The sequence below is a fragment of the Alligator sinensis genome, unplaced genomic scaffold (assembly GCF_000455745.1).
Source record: "Alligator sinensis unplaced genomic scaffold, ASM45574v1 scaffold67_1, whole genome shotgun sequence".
NCBI classification, from domain to species: domain Eukaryota; kingdom Metazoa; phylum Chordata; order Crocodylia; family Alligatoridae; genus Alligator; species Alligator sinensis.
The window spans coordinates 1,544,728-1,559,388 of record NW_005842111.1 but is presented as its reverse complement, the minus strand read 5'-3'; the positions used below and the strand labels follow the sequence as shown (position 1 = coordinate 1,559,388).

The following is a 14,661-nucleotide window of genomic DNA, read 5'->3' as shown; positions in this document are numbered from 1 at the left end:
GCCCGCCTTTGAGGAGCGCTGGGCCCTCGAGGGGGCGCTGTGCCGAGTCGAGGCGGGACGCCTGGTCCTCGTACTGTGAGACCACCAGCTGCTCAAGCTGCAGGGACGCCTCAAGCGGGCCGAGGCCTTGGACTTTGGTTCATGCGGGGCGACCCCTGAGGCCTCATTGGTGTCCCCCGCTGGCAGAACTGTAAAAAAGTCAATATAGTCCGAATATTCGTTGTGGGTTTTTTTGTGTGTGTGTGTGTGTGTGTGTTGTTTTGTTAGTTTAGAGTGTACGGGCAGGCCTTGCAGGCCATGAGCCCAGGCCTTGTCCATGAGGCCCAGATCTTCGGGCGTACCTGTACATGGTCTTTACTGGCTCCGAGTGATCACCCATCTGGGAATAAATGTCTCTTAAAAGTCAAAAGTCTTTCTCTCCTTTATTATTCTTATGTTCCTGTTACTTTTTGCTACATAAAATTTCCAATTCCTTTATGAAAGCTACTTTAAGAAGAATTTATCTATCACAGTGTTACTATAAAATCTTATTAGATTGATTGAATGCTTTGGTTAAAAATAAAAATTTAGTTTCTGAGGCCTGAGGTTAGTAGAGTTGCTTGACTACATAATAAGTAAAAAGACAAACACAATTTGCAGTTTGGTGAGATTAGTATGAATCCCTTTGAAAAGAAAGATATTTATAATTACAATTTACTACTGCATCTACATACTACAATAAAACTCAGTGACCATAGTATTTTTTATTGGGACTTCACTGTAGTGGTAATGGCAATATTGATAAGTCACTGTTGCCAATATAAAGGTATTTTGGTTGTCTTCACAGATCAAAATCTTAATATATTCTTAAGACTTGAAATGGGTATAATAAAATTCCAGTTAGAAAGACAACATAAAAAAATTAAACAAGATTAATGTTAGGTTGCACAGGTGTCAATTTAAACAGAATGCACTGATTTAAAATGTTTGGATTATTCTTCCATTCCAAATCACTCAAATGAAAATAAAATTGGCATATTATTATTCTAGTTTTGATATTTTGAAAAAAAAAGAGATTAAAATGGTAAAATCCTACTTAAGTAGGGCCAGGATATCACCTTCTATCATAAATATTTGTAATGCATACGTTAGGAAGATTTTTACAGCTATTTTTAATTTGTATGTAATAAGTCATACCAGCTTTGGGGCCATGAGGGTCAGTATATGTACTTTTGATAGTTATAACTTAGTATTTAATTTAGTCTGTATATCTGTCATGTAAACACTGTATCATCAGCAGCATTTAATGATACTGAAAAAGATAAAGCATTTTTATGGGTAAGGAATTTCACCTTAATCATATCTAGCATACCAAACATATCTACTTATTTACATGAAGGACTCTAATGGCTCCCCAGCTTGATGATTCTATTAGGAAAAATGAGAATAAAAACTGTTAAAATAAGGTTACATACAAAACAATATTATAAGTAACTATATTTTCATAACACAAAGAAAGAAAGAAAATTTTTGAGTTATTAAGCTCTGTGTTGCCACTCCCAATCACATCTTTTAGAAGCAGAATAACTAAACTAACTTCATCCTTAGCTGGTCTGCAAGACTTCTGCTTAGGGTCCTAAGAAAAGTAAGTACTGTGTTCATACATACACTGACACAAGAGAAGGGATAACAAACATTTGCACTCTTTTTTTTTTTGTTTTTTTGCATTTTTCTTTGCTTGTCACAAATCGCACTGTTACTTAAATGTAGAATCATTACATGTTGATTATAATAATAAAAATAGGGTGGATAGTAAAGTTATTGCCCAGATTATAACAATTTTGAATTACACCCATGTCAGTTGTAGAAAACAGTTATGTCCATGTACTTACTGGAGACGTATGCACTTGATTTATTCTTAACTGATTCTCCAAATCTTGTACCTTATTTTTCAATTCTGTGTTTTCTGTTTCTAGCTCTTGAATCTAGAAAATAAACAATTATTGTAATAGCTAGTGAAGGATTTATCCTCTGACAGCCAATCTAAACTACAAAATATGAGTAAGAGATTTATATATTTCAGTTAAATAAATGACCAAAAAGTTGATTATGGTGTTTAAAAATTGATCTAAAAGCCTTAGTTTATTTTTTAATATAACACACATTTTAAGTACTTATGTGGTTACAGGATGACACACTGTTTCTTCACAGGATCTCAGTTTTAGTTTCTTAATAATACTCTTTGGTGTAGTATTACAATATATGCTTTTATTCAAAGAGAGAGAGAGAGAGAGAGAGAGAGAGAGAGAGAATAACTTACTCTTTTCTGTAACCCTGCAATCTGTTTTCTTGTTTCGACATCTTTTCCACCAGATTCCAGAAATTTCCTGTAAGCCAGGTCAAATGCTTGACCAATTGTTAAAGTTATTTCTTCAGCCTTTAGACAGAATAAAATATTAAATTATCACATTAAGAATATTCTATATAACGTCTTTCATTTTACAGGGTCACAAAGCATTCTACATATTGTATAGTGGACACAGGGATTACTTCACCCACCATTCAAATAAAGTCAACTCTGAAAAGAAGCATGGCAGCCATTTTGCAGGAGAAAACATATGTAATATTTCCTAGGAAGGTGACTGAAGAATAATTTATGCAAGTATATAGGGGAGACTAGAGTAGGCAGAATGTAATTACCAAGTTTCCAATGTAAATCATACTACTTTTAAGATTTTAAGCAGCATGTATGGATGTGTCATGCTGCATTTTTATAACATTTTAGTCCTCAAGTGACTGTTGGCTAGTTCTTTCTCTAATTAAATGAATAATTTTAACATTATGGAACGATCAGTTATTTTTAATCACTTATGCAATTAGGTTTCATAAGTCTTTTCATATAAAATAATTTAGGCCCTCAGTTGGCATATAACAGAAAGTATGCCTTCATAACAGCATGCCTATGCCTAAATACTGTTCGTCACAAATGTCAGATCATAAAAATCAGCGTATGTATTTTTATATAGGCAAATAAAGTGATACTTTAGTTTTTCTTACAAGTTTGAGAACTAAATACACAATTTTATTTCCATCCTAATTAAAAATAGTTTTACTTAGGATAACTATTGTCAAATAAATCATCCAATGCAATATATTCTTTTAATATTTAAAGCTGTGATTCTCAACCGGGTTCTTTTAAAGGTGATATGCGGGGGTTGTATAATATTAACACTGTTAGGTGTGGAAACACCTACACATGATTCTCAAGATAAATTCATGGTGAACAAAACATTCTGACCTGTTACGGTCTTATCTGAGTTCTTTTCAATGGAAGAGAGAGTTCTTGCTGTTTATTTTTTGGTGGTCAAGAAACAAGTGAAAGCTAAGAGCTGGCATTTTTCAAGAGATGACATGAGTCTAATGATAAGTGCTTTGTGTCTAAACAGGTTGAGAACCACTGAGCTAAAGCTTCAGGAAATGTGGTGAATTATACTGGTCACTAGGGTTGTGCGAAACTTCAGTAGCTGATTTGATTCAGAGGAGATTCGGCTTGATTCGGTGGACAGATCTCTGAATCTGAATTGAATCAGGAGACCCATTAAAGGGTCCAAATTGAATCTGAAGCCTCTGAATCAATTTGGAAAAGATTCGGAGAGATTCAGGGATTCAGATCGGCTGGGGAGAGGCAGGAACAGCTGGGTGACTGCAGGTTCTCCCATGGCTCCTCCCACTGTGGCTCCCTCTCCTCGGGCAGGGGGAGCCACAGGAGAAGCTCCCATGGCTGTCCTGCCTGGCCCCAGCCCCTGCCCAGCCCCAGCCTCTTGGCACTTAAAAATAGAAAAAAAATCCAGCCCTGCACTGCACGGGGGGCAAGGAGGTTGGCTCTGCTGTGAGCCCTCAGAGGCTCTGTTCAACACTGTCAGAGCCAGTGAGTTTTTGTTTGTTTGTTTGTTTGTTATTACTGGGATGCTGGGGCTGGGTGGGGCAGCCATCAGGGCAGGGCTTGGCAGGGGGTGTGATTGGGGAGCAGGGGTTCTGTGGAGGGGCTCTGCCAGGAGTCCCCAGAGCCCCCAAAGCACCTGAGGACTTGAGGCAGAGACCCCCTGTGCAGTGTGGGGCAGTAGGAGGCAGCAGGGATCACCCCCTGTTTGGCACCCATGTGGGAGTCCTCCAATGGCATGGTACAGCGCGGCTTGGCAGGGTGCCGCTCACTGTCTGAGAGCTGGGCCCACTGGGGCTGAGTGCTGCTGGGCTCCAGCTGACACATGGAGCTGCTGCAGCTCCCAGACAGCATGCAGCATCCTGCCGAGCTGCACTGCACCCGCACCATGGGGCAGCTGCCGTATAGGTGGTAAGTGGGAAGGATGATTTCCACTGCTCCCTGCTGCTCCACGCTGTGCGGGGGGGAGGGGGCTCTTCCACAAGTGCCTAGAGGCCCTGATCACCACTGCCAGATCCAGTGAGTGAGAGGCTTTTTTTTTTTTTTTTAATTGCCAGGAGGCTGGGGCCAAGCTGGGTAGCCACTGGGGTTCGGGCCGGGTGGGGCTGCATGGGGAGGCGGGGGGTCTGCCAGAAGACCCCAGAACCCCCTGCTGCAGCCAGTGAGTGCATGGTTTTTGGGTTTTTTTTGCCGGGATGCTGGGGCTGGGTGGGAGATGGGGCTGGGCAGGGAAGCCACAGGGATTTCTCCCGCAGCTCCCCCAACCCGGGAAGAGGCGGGCACAGCCAGAGGAGCCACAGGAGAACCTGCAGCTTCCCAGCTGTGCCTACCTCTCCCTAGCCCATCTAAATCTCTGAATCAACACTGAATCTCCAATTCAGATTCAGCCAAATTGAATAGGGACCGTGATTTGAATCATTGAATTGAATCACTGTCCTCCAAATTGGCTAAATCTGAATCCGAATTGAATACTTCCCTATTCGCACAGGTGTACTGGTCACTATTAAACAATCAGCATTTGCATATAAGTATTCCCCTTGTATTTGGTTTCTCAGTTCAGCAGCTGTACTACAAAAATGGTATAAAAATTAGTTAAGTTTGGCTCAAGCCAATCTGATTTTTTATTTTTCTTGATGACCTGAAAAACTGAATAATTTCACTTCATGATAAACAAAACACACACAATTAAATTCCCCCAAAGGTTTTGTTTTGGTCACTTAGAAGAAGAGCAAAGGAAGTTATGGGCTAGATTCATAGAACTGCTAGGGGAGGAAGTGATGCAAAAGCCTAGTGGTTAGGGCATTTACACAGGTGTTGGAAACCCAAATTTAGTTTCTCCTTTGCCTGGGAAGACATGAACACACACCTCCTACAACAGGTAGGTATGAGGCTATGTCTGTTGCAAAATATTGACTTTTAAAATAAAAATACTGTAAGGGATTATATCAATTCAGTGAGACCATTGGTTTTATTTACCATTGGAAACCAAACTGAAGAAAATCATCTATGGACCAAAAGTCAAGGCAAGGCTAAGATTTTAATTTTCAAAGTTGGGAGATACTTACCCTTTGATGACTTTTAGTTAAACCTAATGGTTGATATAGATTCAATCATTGTATTTGTTGCATGCTAATATAGCTAACATATCATTATTAAACAGCTGCACTGGATTGTTTTAAATGATAAACTGTGATTAGAGACTACACTGTTTTAGGAATGGGCATATTAGTCAGGAAGTGTGTTTGCAGATGAAGTAAAAGTGATAATTCTAGTGAGATTCTTCGGAAGCTGAAGGAACCAAGAGGCTGGAAAGTGGAACTAAATATGCTATTGGATCACAGAAGCAGATAGAAGTGTAAGAGGGAGATCTCTATTGACTGGGATTGGAATGATACCAGCATTAAGAGAGTCTAGTGGAGAGGAAACGCACCTGAGATCAGGAGGGGTTCTGTGCTTATTGCTGCCTAAAAAAAAAAGGAAGACAGAAAGAGAAAAAAGAGACAGACAAGATAGAAACAAGAAGAAGAGGAAAGTGAACAGACATATACACAGTGAATATACACAATGTTACTGGTATTGCCACTGTAGCATCGCAGTGGCATGACAAGATCCCCAAATATGCTAAATATGCAGTAAAACAAATGTTACATAAGTGCTATACAAAAATGCAATTCTTGTTTATAAAGTTTAGGAGCAATTTTACAGAGTCATCCTAAGTAAAACATATTTGTTCTATAGTTAAACGTTTCACTAAAAAATAAAATAGGTTCTAGACTCGGGAATATCAGCTGTCCCTTTTTACTTCACAAGGCTAGTTGCATTAGCTCCAATGCCCTGGTTAAATTCCTTTAGGTAATTATTTTCTGCCTATGTAATCTCCTCATTTTTCAACTGGATATGTTATTCTTCATTTCCTGTCCTAAACTATTGTTTAGTGTAGCTGTACAGCACTGAACAGCTGACATGTTCTACTCAGAAGTGGCAATGTTTCAGTGGCAGGTGAAGCGATTCCTCTGGTGATGTGTCAGGGCATCGGTGAGCCAGGAGAGGTGAGGGCATGAGCCAGGAGTAGGGCCATACAAAGATCCTACAAGGAACAGTCTAGAAGGTTACTTCAGGGCATGGACAAATGTAGACTTAGGTTCAAAAAGGGAGGAGGAGCTGTTGCTCCTAACCCTACAGCAGCTAATATACTGTAACACTTATATGTGCAGCAGCTTTTACGGCTATGAATATTGCAGAGGCACTCCAACTTTAACCCTGCTTTCTTGAGGGTTAAACCTGGGGCAATTTAGGTATCACTATAGGATGATGCGAAGTTTAAAGTTTAACAGTTGCCATGTGTTCCTGAGCCTCAGATGCTGCTTCCCATTTGAAATCACTCTAAGTAAATGTTTGTACATGCCCTCCTCAGTCACTGCTCCTTAGTAGCAGCTCTAGAAACATTTCACAGTCACAGATGGATTTTCTCTCCACCGTTCCAGTGTATCATCCTGATACTTGGCCCAGCTAGTCAGACTGGTTACTGGGGAGAAGATTTGCTACCAAGAAAAAAAATAGTCTTTAGTTTAAAAATAAAATATCCAACAAACATATATGTAATAACCACTAGTACAATGTTAAAGACCACATACAGACATGCAAAATTATATCAAACTGACCCCAGTCAAGAAACCTTCCATTTGACTGATTTCTCTTTTTCCTATTCCTTATTTCAAAACAGTGCAATCTCCTATGTATGATATCAAAATCCCCCTAAAATGTCTGGCATACTTACACACTTTTCACTGTCAAATACATAACACAAGTGCTTATTTGACTCAGAATCTTTGCATATGAAAGTAAATATCCTCTTGTCAGTTTTATCATCAGCACAAAATGATATCCGGTGGAGCTGGCAATTGTGCTGGACTTCCTGCAAACAGAAACAGAAGGATCATTTCTATAAGCAACTATGTAAACTTGGAATCAATTTGCAAATTGATGCAAGATGCACATTTTCTTACATACGTATAAAAGGGCAGAAGGATTACAGTGTCAGGGTTAAATTTGGTTCTTACAGCAGGGACTAGCTTACTATGTGGAGGTATGCATCTATCCCAACAGGACTCCAAAAATTCAATTAAATTCTTTATGTAGTAAAGAAACTAACAAAGTTTTTCCATTTAACAAATTATCCCAATTTTATTTAGTTTAAACAAGTCATTTAAAAATAAGTGTTTTTCTCTCCAGCCATTCTGGTTTTTTAATCTTGGTTCTGCTGTTGGTGCGAGCTTCTGAGCAAGCTTATACCCTGGTGTGATTTTGTGAGATTCTCAGCATCACCTTCCAAGCTGCTTAGGATTTTCAAATTTCATTGACCTTAACAAGAATTAAAGCATTTTTATTGAACATGCCTCAACCTCTCCTGGTTTCCCTATTTCTGAAGTGGAAAAACTAATACTCAACAACCACGCAGTCCAATCACATTGCAGGTAGGAGGGAGGTAGTTTAGATAATCACAAAAGGCATACATTCCATTTTAAAAATGCAATACAATGCTGATTTAGGAATTTTCAGTGCCCTTATTTGAACCTAAGACATAGTGAAATTGTTCTTCTATTAAAGTACAAAAAAGATATTATTATTCCTCAAAGTGGCAAGGATAATATTTTTAAGGAGCCTGGAAAAATTACAGAAATAAAGAAAATATTTGCAATTTTAGGGGGGGGGGGGTTTCTCAGCAAGCATCATATTGTATTTTATTTGGCTGGTTACATGGGAAAGCTGTACTCAACAAGGACAAGTGCAAAGTCCTGCACTAAGGAAGGAACAATCTTGTGTACCAGTACAGGCTGGGGACTGACTGGCTGGGCAGCAGCTCTGCAGAAAAGGACCTGGGGGTTACAGTGGATAGTAAGCTAAATATGAGCCAGCAATGTGCCCTTGTTGCCAAGAAGGCTAATGGCATCCTGGGCTGCATTGGTAGGTGTATTGCCAGTAGGTTAAGGGAACTGATTATTCCCCTCTGTTCAGCACTGGTAAGGCCACACCTGGAGTACTGAGTTTAGACCCCCAGTACGGAACGGATGTGGACAAATTGGAGAAAGTCCAGTGGAGGGGAACAAAAATGGTGAGGGGGCTGGGTGACATGACTTATGAGGAAAGACTCAGGGAATGGGGCTCATTTAGTCTAGTGAAGAGAAGACTGAGAGGGGATTTAATAGCAGCTTCAGCTATCTGAAGGGGGGTTCAAAAGAGGAAGGAGCTAGACAGTTCTCAGTGATGGCAGATAACCAGTGATCCTGGTTTTATCCGATTTAAAAAAATCCCCAATTTTCACTTAAAAAAAGTAACCCCAAATCAACATTTTTCCATGATTAAAATGAAACATCATGATATCTATCTATTAATAAGAACAACATATTGCAGGGTAAGAAAATACATTCTTCAATATTTGGTCAGAAAAAAACCAGAGGGAGCAGCACCAGGAAAAGAAAATGTTGAGGGGACTAGGCAGGATTTTCTATGTTTTACAAATGGTTCTGTCTGAGACTGCCCTGAGAAAGTTATTCTCTGCTTAATGAAGGACTAGGCACCAGTAACCTCAGTGTTGTAATATCGGTTTGTTGTTGCTGTTGGGTGTGTCTGACCAAATTATTTTCAGATCTATTCTGTAAAATAACCAAAGTCTCCCTGAAGCTATGGAGGCTTTCTGTGGGAGTTAAAGCATTTGAATGAATTGGATCCTATCTGCTTCCAGTCTCTCTGTTTTCAAAGTGAAGATAATGATCCTGTCATTGTATAACTCAACAGGGTCATTGTAAGGATTAGATTCTTGAGATTTTTAAAGTACTAAATTAGCTGTTCTATGATTTGGGTAGGGACCCCCCTTCTATGTCCGTGCAAAGTTTAGCATAGTAGAGACCTGACCCATTACTAGGGCTCTTAGATGCTACCACAATTAATAAGAACACCAATAATATGCAAGCCAATTCAGGTTAAATATGTATTCCTTCAGATATCATTCTTAAATTCATTCAGTAACAAAATTAAAATGAATTGTTCCCAACAGTGAAAATACTTCTGTTCAATAAAAATAAGAGAAAAAAATAATAGAATAAAATAGTTACAACATCAGAAAACAATATGGAATTCAAATAATTTCCTAAAGCAGATGGATACCTTATTTGCTTTGGATTAAGCTACCTATTTACAGAAACCCTATGAGGAAATGAGTTCCTCAGTGTTATAATATTGCAACATGTAAAAAAAAAATCTGCTTTGCTGACTTGTAAAGGAGTTCCCAAATGAAGTTACATTTTGTTATGTAGCTTTAAGAAAAAAGGGTGAAAAGATATTACACTCAGTTGATTTCTATTAAAGCTTGTTGTACAACATTTTCAAGAGTTGAATATGTTTCTATTCACTCAGGAACTTCTGCCCCACAGTTTTCTGTTAATCTCTTGCAGGAAGAGCTACAAAGATATTAACATTTTTGGCATTTAAAACTGTTGTTTTTAAATTATTTGCGCCAGGGGAAGGCTTTTGTACCCCCATGAAGCTACAATAGAGACAATGTAGTGCTTGCTCTTTGCTAATGGACTATGAAACTACTGCCTGAAATGGATTTAAAACAAAAAAGTCTGCAAGTAGAAACTTCCTTGTAAAATGGACTATTCTCAAATGACATGAATTGTAATAGTCATTTTAGAATTAAAACAGCAGCATTGGTTAGTGTTGATTAATATCCACAACTTAACAATGATCTAAATGATGTGATGTGTAATGGTAAAAAACGGTTGAATTAATCACTCTACATTACTTTTAGGTTCAGTGGATAGGCATTTATTTTGCTACTTGACGGGTGCTCTGGTTTGGTTTGTATCTGTATGTCAAAATACATTAGAAACCAGGATAGGACACAATGAACAAGACTGAATGAACAGAAGAAACACAGGACTGCTCAGATAAATTGCTACAATAGATAAGATACCAAAGCCTATAGTATAGCTAGGATGTCCAACAGAATGTTAGGAACAGGTACCAAGGGGTCATGATCACTCTGACCATTCAATATCACTGTAATGAAAGTCAATCAAAGGGTAATCTTAGATTTGATAATCTATTTTATATTCTGTATAAAAAAAAGATACATGGCAGTGATTCTCAACCATGGTGCCATAGCATCTTGGGATGCCATGAGATGCTTTTAAGGATGTACCACAATATTAGCTCTATTAGGTGAGCAAAACACATGATTATGCCACCTACACCCCAAGGATTTTAAAAAGAAATCCATGATACAAAAGCATGCTGATTTGTTGTGATGTTTCTGAGTTCTTTGCAATAGCTGATTTACTCTATTATGTTTCTATAGTCAAAAAACAAGTTAAAGCCTTGATTATAAGGAGGCATTCCTTGAGTCTAAAAGGGTTGAGAACCACTGTTTTATGGTAATTTGTGTGCCTCAGAGGCACATATCTTATTAAAATATTAGTAGAGGATGACTTTTTAACAGTAAGTAGCAAAGGCACTTCTGAAATAGTCTCATCAATAAGGGAGTCTTTCAAGGAAGTATCAGAACAAAGGCTTATAAAATGGAATAATAAGAACAATTTTGAATTAACTACTGATATAGTAAATAATTCCAACCCTCCCCGCCTTCTTACCTTTGTTTTTGGATCTAGAATTTTTACACCATAAATTGAGATTTGTAACTCAACTTTTGGGGTTTTCTGGCCTTCAGATTTCTTGATATGTCTTGCAAACTATAAAGAGGAGAGCAAAGAAGCAACTGCATTATTTTACAATTCTCTAGTTTAAAAGAGCACTGCTAATTATATATTGGTAGTTTCCTTTCTCAACGTTATTCCCCCTTTCCTTTTAAATGCTCAGTTTAGATTTGTTGCCTCTCCTCTCCAAAATGTACCCTTTCAGTAACAATACCAAAAGCTCAACAATGTGTTGGATATACACACTACAGAAGTTCTAGTAGCAAGCTTTGTTTAAAATGTATTTAAAAACACACTTCTATACATTCTCTTTAAAATGTGGAGCCCCACTGTCCAGAGTACTCTATATAAGGCCCTCTCCCTGACCAATCCAAATCTCTGAATCACCGCTGAATCAGTGCAAAATCTCTGATTCGGATTTGGCGGAATCTAATGGGAACGGTGATTCGACTCACCGAATTGAATAACTATCCTCCAAATCGGCCAAATGCGAATTGATTACTTCCCTATTCACACAGGCCTACTAAGCAAGTTTTAAACCTAGACAAATGACCTGTTTTGTGTGTTTTCCATCCTTTTATGTTCTCTACAATAGCTGCTACATCTGTCCTGCCTTTTTATAACTCCAGATCACAGCATGACAGACAGTAGAGTTTTACAATTTGTTACTGTAGATTGCACATGGACTATGAGATGATTTTTAATTTTGAATGGGGAAAGGGGTAGGACAGGGAGAATTAGTTAAAAGAAATATAAAGAATTACTCCTCATTTTGGTATCAGCACTTTTCCTGATCAAATATATAAAAGCCTTCAGTGACATCTTTACAGATGCATGCAGCACAAAGATTAACTCTCTGTGAAAGTCAATGGGAGTTAGGCTCTGAACTACCATTTGTACTTTTGAAAATTTCATCCCTAAACATACTGCCACTGAAATACAATTAAATTAAATGGGTATAGGACTAGAGGGAATCCAACAAACTATTAGATTGCCACTATGTCACAATTTTAACCACTTTTCATTTTATGTCCCCACCTTTATTTCCCCCAATAAAGCTCATCCGTGTTTATGACTAATAGGATGAGCTTTGCGAAAAGTCAGTGCCAGATGTCCTGAGAGAAGAAAACATACTTCTGGCCTCAGGAGAAGTTGAAATAAAATAAGGATCCTCTTGGTCACTCAGTCAAGGAACAAAGAAGTAAATTACCTTCCAGAAGTTTTGCAAGAAAGCTGGCTATAGGCATCCTGGCAGCAGTGAGCTGAAAGACCACAGGGTATATGCTGTGGTTACAAAGATCTATTTAGATAGATTTCTTTTTAAAGTGGTATTTTGCTTCACATGACTTTTGAAGTTTATGGGATTTTTTTCTATGCAGCCTTCAACACCTTGAGATATTTTATCATGTATTTAGCAATTTTTCATGAAATGACTGTACAAACTCATTTTGCTTTCTTTCCCATCTCTCATAGCCATTCCAGTTCATAGCAATTGTTTCAAAAGTCCTCCCATAGAAGAATTTATTTTCCTTATAACTGGTTTCTTTCCAATCTCTCTCTCTACTTTGGCAACACACTCATTTAAAGGTTGCACACGTTCTACTTCTTTTTTCCTTCTTTTGGCATTGACACTCATATAAGGTGAGCTTAAAATGAAATTGCTTTAATTTGACATTTTCCACTCAATTTGAATTAGAACAAATGAGTACATAAGGAAAAAAAGAAGTAGAAAACTAGGCTATGAAATTTCCTATTAATTCATAGTCTAGAGGAAACAGGTTATTTTGACAGTTTTTTAAAAGTTTTTTAGACAGGGAGTCATCTTCATGTAGATGTTTTTTTCCTAAATGAGTCCAGCAGGGATTGGTTCTTGGCCCTATTTAACATTTTAACAATGACCTGGGTGGAAACTTCTTAGAAATTTACAGGTGAAACAGATAGAATGAATGGCAAATAATGAAGGGTTCAGGTCAGTGAGACAGTATGTTATGGATTGCTTGGTTTACTGAATGCAAGGAAGCAATCTGAGTGCTAATATGGCTAAATGTAAAGTCTAAAGAACAAAAATGCAGCCTACACTTATGGAAAGAGAGACTTCATGCTAGGAAGCAGGGATAAGGAAAAGGGCTTGGGGATTGTGATCTCCCATGGTCATGGCCAAATGGGTAAATAGAAGCTTAGATCATAGAATCATAGGGCTGGAAAGCATCCCTAAGGATCATTGGGTCCAACCTCCTGCATGAGCAGGAAAGACATCTAGGGTCAGATAACCCCAGTCAGGTGACCATTCAGTCTTCTCTTGAAGACCTCTAGGATAGATGATTGCACCACCTCTGGGGGTAACTTGTTCCATAGTCTGGACACCCTAGTTGTAAAGAATTTTTTCCTAATGTTCAGCCTGAACCTATCTTCCAGGAGTTTGTGGCCATTGTTTCTAGTTTTCCCCCAGAGCGCCCTGGTGAACAGTTGTTCACCGAGCTCCTGATGTATGCCTCTGATACAGCAGTAAGCTTCAATCAGGTCCCCTCTCAGCCTTCTTTTCTTTTGGCTGAAGAGTCCAAGATCCCTCAGCCTCTCCTCATATGGTTTGCCATGCAAGTCCCTGAGCATATGGGTGGCCCTTCTCTGGACCCTCTTGAGCTTTAGCATGTCCTTGTTGAAGTGCGGCACCCAGAACTGGACGTAATACTCCAGCTGTGGCTGCACCAATGTTGAGTTAAGCAGGAGAATCACTTCTTTGGATTTACTGGAGATGCATCGATTGATGCATGCCAGAGTTTTATTGGCCCTAGTGGTTACTGTGTCACATTGTCGGCTCATATTTATGCTGGGGTCTATTGTTACCCCCAGATCCCTTTCATTTGTAATGCTGGTCAGGTTAGTGATGCCCAGCCTGTAGGTGTGCTGGGGGTTCTTCCTTCCCAGGTGCAGCACTTTGCATTTTTCTACGTTGAATCTCATCTGGTTCTGTTCCGCTCAACATGCCAGCCTATCTAGGTCTGCATACATCTGCATCCTACCCATGGGTGTGGGGTCGGCACCCAACTCCATATCTTGATGTCATCGGCGAACTTGGCTAATGGGCTTTTCACCCCCTCATCCAAGTCACTGATGAAGATATTGAACAGCACTGGGCCAAGTACCGACCTCTGGGGTATGCTGCTGCCCACATCGCACCAGGATGACACGAATCCATTCATTTGGACACACTGTGTCCTAACCTGCAACCAGTTTTACAGCCATGTGATGGTCCTGCAGTTGAGCCCAATATCTTCCAGTTTTCTGATCAGTACCTCATGGGATACCAGGTCAAACGCTTTCTGGAAGCTGAAGTATATGATGTCCACCGCTTTTCTCTCATCCAGGTGACGAGTCACCTGATCATAGAAAAAAATGAGGTTGGTCAGACAAGACCTGCCCGCGATGAAGCCATGCTGGCTGTCATTCAGTATCAAGCCTTCTGTAAGTTTGTCACATATAGCCTCGTTGATGAATGTTTCTAGGATTTTCCCTGGAATAGAAGTTAAG

General features: G+C 39.1%; 1 protein-coding gene across 3 annotated transcripts in view; it reads right to left on the bottom strand.

The window, feature by feature from the left end:
• The window catches only part of GULP1 (GULP, engulfment adaptor PTB domain containing 1), a 322,650-nt gene that overhangs the window by 52,299 nt on the left and 255,690 nt on the right, over positions 1–14,661 (bottom strand). For all 3 annotated transcript variants that reach the window (XM_006024632.3, XM_025205329.1, XM_025205330.1), the window contains 4 exons: positions 11,071–11,169; positions 7,197–7,334; positions 2,300–2,416; positions 1,872–1,964 (listed from right to left, as the gene is read on the bottom strand). In XM_006024632.3, the coding sequence (XP_006024694.1) occupies positions 1,872–1,964; positions 2,300–2,416; positions 7,197–7,334; positions 11,071–11,169 (447 nt within the window). The remainder of the gene's footprint in view (positions 1–1,871; positions 1,965–2,299; positions 2,417–7,196; positions 7,335–11,070; positions 11,170–14,661) is intronic.